Below are 12,715 nucleotides of genomic sequence, written 5' to 3'. Positions count from 1 at the left end.
TGTTTAATGAACAATGGAGATAGCAAAGAAGAAAGCTGTAGGAGGGAAGCGGTGTACTAGCGGCAGGCTGCAGCAACACAAACACGTAGCCGGTGTTTCATTGTTTACATTCCCGAACGATAATAATAATAATAATAATACCTGGGATTTATATAGCGCTTTTCTAAGTACCCAAAGTCGCTTTACATGTTAAAAACCCATCATTCATTCACACCTGGTGGTGGTAAGCTACTTTTGTAGCCACAGCTGCCCTGGGGTAGACTGACGGAAGCGTGGCTGCCAATTTGCGCCTACGGCCCCTCCGACCACCACCTATCATTCATTCACCGGTGTGAGCGGCACCGGGGGCAAGGGTGAAGTGTCCTGCCCAAGGACACAACGGCATGGTAAGAGGCGGGGAGCGAACCTGCAACCCTCAGGTTTCTGACACGGGCGCTCTACCCACTACGCCATGCCGCCCCTGACGGCATGGCGTCAGGGGCGATGACAGTCAAGCTTTACCATTGGCCTGGGACAAGCTTTACCATTGGCCTGGGACAACAGAGACTCTTACCAGGAGGACTTTGAGTTGGATACGCATGCTTGTGGACAGTGTTGGGACTAACGCGTTACAAAGTAACGTGTTACTGTAACGCCGTTAGTTTCGGCGGTAACTAGTAATCTAACGCATTATTTTTAATATTCAGTAACTCAGTTACCGTTACTACATGATGCGTTACTGCGTTATTTTACGTTATTTTTTATGTAGTATCGGCTAGAAACTGAAGATCTGAGTGTGTTTTGTGGCAGCGCTGCGGTGGAAAATAAGAGGCGTACGTGCTTTGTGTGGGTGAGGGCGGGGGGGGGACTCCCATACCGTAGTTGAGGGGCGCAGGGGAGACGTTCCTTCGGGTCTAACAACCTTCACTTTACCCGGAAGTGGTCTTTACAGCTGAGGGTGAATGACGAGGCCGGCGGTTTGTTGCAACTTTGTGACTTTATTGGACGCAGCCATCCAGCAAGCTGGAGAGAGCACCTGCACGCACTCACTGTGGCCGGTCCCTCACTTCTCTCGCCCACTCACTCACTGACGTCCCACACCACACATGCTGTCATATCTTAAAGGGCCACACACACACACACACATAAACGCTACTATCATAGCAACTAACAAGACATCAAGGCGAAGCAAAGAGTCGATTTTTTTAACAAGGAGAAGATCTCAATACTTTTCTTTTGTCGAGCACAAAGAAAATAACATTTTAGTTAAATGTAAGTTGTGTCTTGGATCAAATATCCTATCTACTTCAAGTTCAAGTTAAAGTGCCATTATGTTGCAGCTATTTAAAATAGTTTTGTCAATTTGTTCTGGCCAGAAACAAATTGGCCTTTGAAACATATCTTTGTCTTTGTGTGTTGTATGTAGACCACATTGCTTAGCAGAGTTCAGTGATGCAAATGCATGTCAAGTTGATCAACACATTGTATTATTCTCCAGTGCAATAACAGTACTGAAATGAAGGCTAAAGGGCATTAATGGGAGCTTTTAAAAAAGAAAATAAAAAAATAAGTAACTAAATAGTTACTTTTCAAAGTAACACATTACTTTTTGGTGTAAGTAACTGAGTTAGTAACTGAGTTACTTTTGAAATGAAGTAACTAGTAACTATAACTCATTACTGGTTTTCAGTAACTAACCCAACACTGCTTGTGGAGATGGGACAACAGAGACTCTTACCAGGAGGACTTTGAGTTGGATACGCGGTACCGTGAGTACGCAGCTGCGGCTTCCAAACATTTGATCGCTTGCCCGTACGTGCGTGCCGCTATGTGCATGTCACGTACGTAACTTTGGGGAAATATATGTGCTGTATGAACTTTGGGGAGGTGAACGGTACTTTGGGCTGTGGGATTGAGTGTGTTGTGCGGGTGTTTGATTTGTATTGGCGGGTTATATGGACGGGAGGGGGGAGGTGTTTGTTATGCGGGATTAATTTGTGGCATATTAAATATAAGCCTGGTTGTGTTGAGGCTAATAGAGTATATATATGTCTTGTGTTTATTTACTGTGTTAGTCATTCCCAGCTGAATATCTGGCACCACCCGCCTCTCACAGCATCTTCCCTATCTGAATCGCTTCCACTGCCCTCTAGTCCTTCACTCTCACTTTCCTCATCCACAAATCTTTCATCCTCGCTCAAATTAATGGGGTAATCGTCGCTTTCTCGGTCCGAATCGCTCTCGCTGCTGGTGGCCATGATTGTAAACAATGTGCAGATGTGAGGAGCTCCACAACGCTACTTCCGGTACAGGCAAGGCTTTTTTATCAGCGACCAAAAGTTGCGAACTTTATCGTCGATGTTCTCTACTAAATCCTTCCAGCAAAAATATGGCAATATCTGATCTGATATCCCCGTTTAAATAAGAAAATCTCATTTCAGTAGGCCTTCAGACGTCTCGCGGGCCGAACTGAAGAGGCCGGCGGGCCACAATTGACCCGCGGGGCCGTAATTTGGACACCATAAAAATTTTAATTGATTTCATTCTAACACATTTACTGACCTGCCTTGCTCGACCAGCTGCGTCCCCTCGTCCGTCAGCCTCTTGCTCTTGGCCGCACAGTCCTCCAGCAGAATCTCCCGGCGGCGCTTGACGGCGTGCAGCCAGTCCACCTCCTCACCCTGCCCCCCGGCGCCGCCCGGAGGCTTGTCGGCCGCCTCGAACTGCTGCGCCGCCAACTTGGAGACCTTCTCGCCCACTTTCCTCTTCCAGCCGAAAGAGGCCATGACAGGTGTCACTTTGCCCTCAAACCTCCTCTTCACAACAGGCGACTCGTAACTAAAAAGCAAACAGTTTGCTAGTGATGTCAACACAATTATGTCGCCATTAATACTTAATAGTCATTTAATACGAAATAAACTAGTTATTGGAGTATAAGTGATGGACGTAAACAAAACATCCGGGTCACTAGTAATCTAGCTAATGTTTGCCAGCGAATATATACTGTTATGACCAAACAATACATACATTTGAGTTGATTTGGCTGACCAAACACCGCATATTGAATTTAAAGCCTTTAAGTCCGCTCGGGTATTGCCACACACGCCTTACAATCAAAGGACAACAAGAGGGAAATGTAATCGTTCGCCATGTTTGTTGTCCCGTCGGATCTGTGACCCGGAAGTGAATGTTTTTGTTGGCGCCTTAAAGAGACAGGCGTCTAGATGAGGAATGACATATTCTCGTATTTTATTTTGTGGATAATTATCGTACATATCCAATTTTACGTTGGTCAATACCATCTGCTACAGTCAAAACATGACCACAGATCGGGGTAGTGTAGAATATAAGTTATAATGCCGTTTTACCTTTTGAATCAACTAACAAAAATAGCTTCCACTGGCAGAACAACGCCCCCACCTATGTGTGTGTGAGTGTGTGTGTGTGTGTGTGTGTGTGTGTGTGTGTATATATATATATATATATATATATATATATATATATATATATATATATATATATATATATATATATATATATATATATATATATATATATATATAAATAAATATATATAAACATATATATATATGTTTATTTTTATATATATATATATATATATATAAATAAATATACATATAAATAAACATATATATATATATATATATATATATATATATATATATATATATATATAAATATATAATATTATATAAATGTATAATATATATATAATATTATATATGGTTACTTGTTATATATATACATATGTATATACATATATACATACATGTGTATATACATATGTATATTAGGGCTGCAACTAACGATTAATTTGATAATCGATTAATCTGTCGATTATTACATCGATTAATAATCAGATAAAAGAGACAAACTACATTTCTATCCTATCCAGTATTTTATTGAAAAAAAACAGCATCCTGGCACCATACTTATTTTGATTATTGTTTCTCAGCTGTTTGTAAATGTTGCAGTTTATAAATAAAGGTTTAGTAAAAAAAAAGAAGCATAGCATAGATCCAACCAATCGATGACTAAAGTAATCGGCAACTATTTTAATAATCGATTTTAATCGAGTTAATCGATTAGTTGTTGTAGCCCTAATGTATATATATATACACATTTGTATATATATTATATATATACACATATGTACTGTATATATATATACACACATATGTATATATATATATATACATATATATGTATATATATAGACATATATAGCCTACTCAGTGGCCTAGTGGTTAGAATGTCCGCCCTGAGATCGGTATGTTGTGAGTTCAAACCCCGGCCGGGTCATACCAAAGACTATAAAAATGGGACCCATTACCTCCGTGCTTGGCACTCAGCATCAACGGTTGGAATTGGGGGTTAAATCACCAAAAATGATTCCCAGGCGCGGCCACAGCTGCTGCTCACTGCTCCCCTCACCTCCCAGGGGATGATCAAGGGTGATGGGTCAAATGCAGAGAATAACTTCGCCACACCTAGTGTGTGTGTGACAATCGTTGGCACTTTATCTTTAACTTAATATATATATATATAAATATTGATTGATTGATATATTATATATACATATAATAAATATATATATATATATAAATATAATAAATATATACAGTATATATCATATATATATAATATATCCATCCATCCATTTTCTACCGCTTATTCCCTTCGGAGTCGCGGGGGTCGCTGGAGCCTATCTCAGCTACAATCGGGTGGAAGGCGGGGTACACCCTGAACAAGTCGCCACCTCATCGCAGGGCCAACACAGATAGACAGACAACATTCACACTCACATTCACACACTAGAGCCAATTTAGTGTTGCCAATCAACCTATCCCCAGGTGCATGTCTTTGGAGGTGGGAGGAAGCCGGAGTACCCGGAGGGAACCCACGCAGTCACGGGGAGAACATGCAAACTCCACACAGAAAGATCCCAAGCCCGGGATTGAACCCAAGACTACTCAGGACCTTCGTATTGTGAGGCAGATGCACTAACCCCTCTGCCACCGTGCTGCCCATATATATATATATATATATAATAAATATTTATAATATATATCATATATATATAATAAATATATATATATATATATATAATATATACATATTATATATATATAATATATACATATTATATATATATAATATATAATAAGTATATATATATATATATATATATATATATATATATATATATATATATATATATATATATATATATATATATATATATAATAAATACATATATATTATATACAGGTAAAAGCCAGTAAATTAGAATATTTTGAAAAACTTGATTTATTTCAGTAATTGCATTCAAAAGGTGTAACTTGTACATTATATTTATTCATTGCACACAGACTGATGCATTCAAATGTTTATTTCATTTAATTTTGATGATTTGAAGTGGCAACAAATGAAAATCCAAAATTCCGTGTGTCACAAAATTAGAATATTACTTAAGGCTAATACAAAAAAGGGATTTTTAGAAATGTTGGCCAACTGAAAAGTATGAAAATGAAAAATATGAGCATGTACAATACTCAATACTTGGTTGGAGCTCCTTTTGCCTCAATTACTGCGTTAATGCGGCGTGGCATGGAGTCGATGAGTTTCTGGCACTGCTCAGGTGTTATGAGAGCCCAGGTTGCTCTGATAGTGGCCTTCAACTCTTCTGCGTTTTTGGGTCTGGCATTCTGCATCTTCCTTTTCACAATACCCCACAGATTTTCTATGGGGCTAAGGTCAGGGGAGTTGGCGGGCCAATTTAGAACAGAAATACCACGGTCCGTAAACCAGGCACGGGTAGATTTTGCGCTGTGTGCAGGCGCCAAGTCCTGTTGGAACTTGAAATCTCCATCTCCATAGAGCAGGTCAGCAGCAGGAAGCATGAAGTGCTCTAAAACTTGCTGGTAGACGGCTGCGTTGACCCTGGATCTCAGGAAACAGAGTGGACCGACACCAGCAGATGACATGGCACCCCAAACCATCACTGATGGTGGAAACTTTACACTAGACTTCAGGCAACGTGGATCCTGTGCCTCTCCTGTCTTCCTCCAGACTCTGGGACCTCGATTTCCAAAGGAAATGCAAAATTTGCTTTCGTTTCTGTGGGGTATTGTGAAAAGGAAGATGCAGAATGCCAGACCCAAAAACGCAGAAGAGTTGAAGGCCACTATCAGAGCAACCTGGGCTCTCATAACACCTGAGCAGTGCCAGAAACTCATCGACTCCATGCCACGCCGCATTAACGCAGTAATTGAGGCAAAAGGAGCTCCAACCAAGTATTGAGTATTGTACATGCTCATATTTTTCATTTTCATACTTTTCAGTTGGCCAACATTTCTAAAAATCCCTTTTTTGTATTAGCCTTAAGTAATATTCTAATTTTGTGACACACGGAATTTTGGATTTTCATTTGTTGCCACTTCAAATCATCAAAATTAAATGAAATAAACATTTGAATGCATCAGTCTGTGTGCAATGAATAAATATAATGTACAAGTTACACCTTTTGAATGCAATTACTGAAATAAATCAAGTTTTTCAAAATATTCTAATTTACTGGCTTTTACCTGTATATATAATCCATCCATCCATCCATTTTCTACCGCTTATTCCCTTCGGGGTCGCTGGAGCCTAGCTCAGCTACAATCGGGTGGAAGGCGGGGTACACCCTGGACAAGTCGCCGTCTCATCGCAGGGCCTAGTGTGTGTGTGACAATCGTTGGCATTTTATCTTTAACTTAATATATATATATATATAAACATTGATTGATTGATATATTATATATACATATAATAAATATATATATATATATATATAAATATAATAAATATATAGTGTATATATCATATATATATATATATATATATATAAATATTTATAATATATATTATATATATATAATAAATATATATAATATATATATATAATATATAATAAGTATATATTATATATATATATAATAAATACATATATATTATATATATATAATCCATCCATCCATCCATTTTCTACCGCTTATTCCCTTCGGGTCGCTGGAGCCTAGCTCAGCTACAATCGGGTGGAAGGCGGGGTACACCCTGGACAAGTCGCCACCTCATCGCAGGGCCAACACAGATAGACAGACAACATTCACACTCACATTCACACACTAGAGCCAATTTAGTGTTGCCAATCAACCTATCCCCAGGTGCATGTCTTTGGAGGTGGGAGGAAGCCGGAGTACCCGGAGGGAACCCACGCAGTCACGGGGAGAACATGCACACTCCACACAGAAAGATCCCGAGGCCGGGATTGAACTCACGACTACTCAGGACCTTCGTATTGTGAGGCAGACACACTAACCCCTCTTCCACCGTGCTGCCCATTATATATATATACCCGTATGTAATATATATATATATAATAAATATATACATTATATATAATATACAATATATATACACACATACATATATGTATATATATATGTGTATATATATACACACATTATATATATATGTATACATATATGTATATACACACATGTATATATATACACACGTATATACGTATATATACATACATATATATACACATATATACATATACATACATACATACATACGTATATATACATATGTATATATACATTAAGTGATTAGTGTTGCATTTTCCAATATCCAAACTAATGTTAGAGGCCAGACATACAATTACTTGTTAATTAAAACAAAAATTAAATTAAATTAATTAAAACCTAGTTGCGGTTTTAATGAATATTTAGGCCTGCTATGCTACTGTATTTTAATGTTGGTCACTACGGTGGTACTTGGAGAGATAGATTTTTTTCTGTGGTGATGCTTGGTGAAGAGTTTGAGAACCACAGATCTAGTATATCCACCCTGTGCTATGCACACGAGTTATAGTACACAAAAGTATTTTATAATTCATTAAATTGAGTCAATTAAGTAACTACATTGCTGACTCAGCACTTTATTCAGCTTGAATACATAGTAGTCTTTCTTCAACATGTAAAAAAAACAATATATTAAGAAAGCCATTGGAGGTTTGTGTGCAATTTAGCAGTTTATTAGGCAGTTGTGTATACAAATGATTTCCAACAATGTCCATTCAGATATACACCGCTCAATCTGATTGGGTCCCTTTACACACCAAAACCCCCCCCCCCCCCCCCCCCCCCCCCAAAAAAATGTCTTAAAAGCAGTGTTGACAAATTCTACTCCAGTCCGTCAAAAAAGGTCACATTTTCACACGTTTGTCGTTCCCCCACAAAATCAACCATGTAAGCCATGAGTAGCGAGAAAAGTGCCCCCTTAGAATTAAATGTTTATCCTTAAGGACCGTTTGTCTTTACCCTTGCTTAAACAAAAGCAGTTCAGTCAGAAAACACCGTATGTGAAATGCCAAAACTTTTAAAGCTGTCTCTTAATGAAAACAAAAAAATGACTTTTCTATGAATTAACTTGCGTATGACATAAAAATGATGCTTGTCACGTGTTTCCCAACCACCAAATCAAATTTAAAGAGGTCTGCAGTCGTTTTTGGCAAACAATGAGACAGCCACTGTCGTTTTTGCAGACCGCCTGTAATTTCTGTGAGCTTAAAGTTGGTTTTAAATTGTTTTTCTGACTTGACACTGAGAACAAACATGCACCTTCCTCATGGTTTGAAAACAGTTGCACGACAGAACGACAGTACTGAGAACGACGGTAAGGCAACCCCAACAGCAGATACGAACCGGACATGAAACGAGAGACGCTTTTTCTTTTTTTGGAACACCGCCGCAGCTCAAAAATAAACGGGTGACACATTCATAAGCTTGTCTGGTGTGTTTTTTTTTAATTTTTATCTATTTTTTTAAATCCATCACCCTCAACTTCCCTTTCATTAGAATGACCTACCCGTTTAAAGCCTTCCGACTTTGCAGGAACGCGAGGGACGTCTTCTCCTGCTTCTCATTTTTAAGCGCCCGCGTGGGTGGATTGGCATGACCGAACTGCACGCAGGCAAAAGGCGATTTTTTTTCTTCTTATTTCGACTCTCAATTATAGATGTCATTATAGTAACAAAATAAACAAGATACGACATGTAAACAAACAAAAAAAAAATCAAGGTGTCATTTTAATACGTGACACCGGAAAGAGGATGATATATCTCAAGGATATCAAATAACGCTCGGATGATTGACAGACACGAGTGATGTTGATTCAAAAAAAGCAGAACACGGGACTTCTCCAGCGATACAACCATCACAAGTCCACTCACTGATAAATATGACGTCTTTATATATATATATATATATTCATTAAAAAATGTCGGGGACAAACAAAAGTTAACTCTACAGCGACGAGGACGACAAAAAAAAAAACGTGTTTTGATGATGACTGCAGGTACAAACATGGGAAGGCAGGAGGGGAAGGTCATTGCAGTCCAATGACGAGGGCGCCAAACATCCTGATCCCCACCGAGAGCAGCAGGAATTAAAGAAAGTTGTGCAAAAAGTGCTTCTTCCTGCGTCCTAAAAGCTTCCTTCTTTGCAGCAAACGAAAGAAAATAAGTTGATCTCACTCTTTAGTACTAGAAGCAGTGCCCGCTGGTTACAACAGTACAGGGAATTCAGTGTCATCACTTTTTTTTTGCTTTTTTAACCTTTTTTTTTTTTTGAAGGTGGGCTGTTAAATTGATCGGGAAGCAAGCAAAAACACTTTCCTTAACTCTTGTCAGCTCAACCGTTTTGTGGTGGCCTCTAAATCCCTCACATTCCCTGTCAGCCCAGCGCGCATCCCTTCAGCTTCAGGAAGCCTGCATCAGTGCCGTCGGAGCGTCCTCAGCCGGGATGAGCCGAGCCGAGCCGTGAATTGCATGCTTATTGCTATAAAGACACTCGGGAGAGCAAACAAGGCTATAGCGATTGTTGTGTTGTTTTTTTTTGCGAGCTATCGTGCGAGCAGCTTGATCAGGTTAGCGCACATCTCAAAGAACTCGATGGTGTGGCTCCCCGGTCGAGGCACTGACGGGACTTCGGCGGCCCCCGTCGAGTCGATGGATGAGGTCAGCGACGACGCTAGCGAGCCCTCCGTGGCCTTGGGCGGCGGCGGCGGCATGGCGCCGGACTCCGCCCCCTCCGCGTCGTTCTTGATGGTGGTGCGGTAGTTGCCCACCGAGCCGGAGCGGAGAGGGGTCGCCGTTCCTGATTTAGTTTCCAACATGTCATCTGAAGAAGACAAACCAATGTGACTTCATTTATTGCTTGGCAGGGATTGACCCTGGAACAGATTACTTCTACAGTAGTACCTCCATTTTCTTCACACCCACTTTTTGTATGATGAATAAATGGTAAATGGGTTTGTTCTGCCTCAGTTATTAAGATTGATTTATTTAGTGTGTGTTTATTTCCGAGTCATTTCAGTTGGTTATGTTAAGTGAGCTGTACCTTTAAGAAACGCGCAGATAGGTCACGTGTTTAGACTCTGGAAAGATTTCAGACTGGTGCGCACAACTCGCTTCACTCCTCGTGTTTCTCAGCAAACAACTATCACATCTTATGCTGTTCGTGGCATCGTTGGCATGTACTCATATTTAATGTTTATAGTACACAATGAGTCATATTTAGTTGTGAAATGTGTGTGTTTTATGATGTTAGGCGATCTCTGATTGCATTACCTGTTCAGGTCGGCTAACTTTCATTTGTTGTCATCTGCCGCCATCTAGTGGACGTTTTGTTGTACTGTTACTTAAGTCAATTTAAACTGTAGAAAGCTCAATTGTCACTGGTATTATTAACCATAACAACACATACAGTGGTGTGTGACAAAGTTAAACTTAGATTTAATTCAAATAGAATACTTGATAATCTGTAGTCTGTGATATGACATTATTAAGTCCATTTAATTCATGCATTTACATTTACAATGTTTGTGTCTTACAGTTTCACCCTTTCAACTGTCAAACCTGGCCTCCATCAGTCAACCTGGTGTTCAGAGTTTTGATGAGCGGAAGGTGTTGAACTTACTGCCTTCGTGTACAAGTGTGCTTAAGGAAGGCAGGATAGGGTAATACCATATTTTTCGCACTATAAGGCGCACCTAAAAACCTCCAATTTTCGCAAAAGCTGACAGTGCGCCTTATAATCCGGTGCGCCTTATATATGGACGAATATTGAGCCACAACAAACCTAAACTTCATTTTCATAAAGTTTAGGTCTCGCAACTACGGTAAGCAGCCGCCAACTTATTTTTCCCCCGTAGAAGAAGCGCTTCTAACCCAAAAATGGCTCCTATTAAAGGCCTACTGAAATGAATTGTTTTTATTTAAACGGGGATAGTAGATCCATTCTATGTGTCATACTTGATCATTTCGCGATATTGCCATATTTTTGCTGAAAGGATTTAGTAGAGAACAACGACGATAAAGTTCGCAACTTTTGGTCTCTGATAAAAAAAAGCCTTGCCCCTACCGGAAGTAGCGTGACGTAGTCAGTTGTTCGCCTCCTCATATTTTCCTTTTGTTTTCAATGCAGCTAGAGCGGTTCGGACCGAGAAAGCGACGATTACCCCATTAATTTGAGCGAGGATGAAAGATTTGTGGATGAGGAACGTTAGAGTGACGGACTAGAATGCAGTGCAAGACATATCTTTTTTCCCTCTGACCGTAACTTAGGTACAAGCTGGCTCATTGGATTCCACACTCTCTCCTTTTTCTATTGTGGATCACGGATTTGTATTTTAAACCACCTCGGATACTATATCCTCTTGAAAATGAGAGTCGAGAACGCGAAATGGACATTCACAGTGACTTTTATCTCCACGACAATACATCGGCGAAGCTCTTTAGCTACTGAGCTAACGTGATAGCATCTGGCTCAAATGCAGATAGAAACAAAATAAATAAATCCCTGACTGGAAGGATAGACAGAAGATCAACAATACTATTAAACCATGTACATGTAACTCAGCGTTTCTCAAAGTGTGGGGCGCGCCCCACTGGTGGGGAATAGAGACATGACAGGTGGGGCGCGAGGAACGGGAGGAAATTTCACTTTACTTTTTTTTAATTTTTTAATTATATTCTTAGATTTTTTTTTTTTACTATGCTTTCATTTTCTATACACACTACATTTCTATACACACTACATCACTTTGTGATTCTGTCTGTGGAATCCGCTATATAAATAAATGTAAATTACTTATTTTTCCTGTAGACTTTAAATTTCTAGGTAGGAGCGCAAGTTTGACAGAGATAGCAACAGTAACTACTGGGGGCGGGGCTAAGCGGAAGCTCTGTGAATGGCGAGTCACTTTGCGAGGATTTGCTGTTTTGCAAATACATAAAAAATAGAGCCACTGCTGATGAGCTGTTCGAGATAATGGACAGTTTCCTCAAAGAACACAACCTTAAATGGAAAAACTGTGTGGGCTTTTGCTCTGATGGCGCACAGACCATGGCAGGGTAAAGAAACGGGCTGCAGGCTCTAATGAAGAGGGTTGCGCCAAATGCGCATTGGACACACTGTGTGTCAAGCCAGCTCAGCCCCGAACTCAATGAGGTTTTAACAGCGGCAGTGTCAAGCCTGCAACCCCGATTTGAAAAGCTGTGCAGTGCAAAACAGGCTCATTGCAGCCACTAATGCTGGAGTACTGTAAAACTCATGTTCACTTGCAGGGGCGCCGAAAAGGGGGGGTAAAGGAGACGGATTCT

At 39.9% G+C, this 12,715-nt stretch overlaps 2 protein-coding genes across 2 annotated transcripts in view; both read right to left on the bottom strand.

Annotated features, from left to right (window-relative positions):
• ttc33 (tetratricopeptide repeat domain 33) overlaps positions 1-3,174 on the bottom strand; it is a 35,042-nt gene extending 31,868 nt beyond the window's left edge. The window contains exons 1-2 of the mRNA XM_062055104.1: positions 3,007-3,174; positions 2,542-2,817 (exon numbers count right to left, since the gene is read on the bottom strand). Coding sequence (XP_061911088.1) covers positions 2,542-2,765 — 224 coding nt within the window. The 5' untranslated portion in view covers positions 2,766-2,817; positions 3,007-3,174. The remainder of the gene's footprint in view (positions 1-2,541; positions 2,818-3,006) is intronic.
• A 5,024-nt stretch (positions 3,175-8,198) lies between these two features.
• LOC133656139 (5'-AMP-activated protein kinase catalytic subunit alpha-1) overlaps positions 8,199-12,715 on the bottom strand; it is a 38,947-nt gene continuing 34,430 nt past the window's right edge. Inside the window, exon 9 of the mRNA XM_062057023.1 lies at positions 8,199-10,232. Coding sequence (XP_061913007.1) covers positions 9,955-10,232 — 278 coding nt within the window. The 3' untranslated portion in view covers positions 8,199-9,954. The remainder of the gene's footprint in view (positions 10,233-12,715) is intronic.

This window comes from Entelurus aequoreus, linkage group LG08 (assembly GCF_033978785.1).
Source record: "Entelurus aequoreus isolate RoL-2023_Sb linkage group LG08, RoL_Eaeq_v1.1, whole genome shotgun sequence".
Taxonomy (NCBI): Eukaryota; Metazoa; Chordata; class Actinopteri; order Syngnathiformes; family Syngnathidae; genus Entelurus; species Entelurus aequoreus.
Note: the sequence above shows the minus strand (reverse complement) of the source record. Positions and strands in the feature narration are given on the sequence as shown.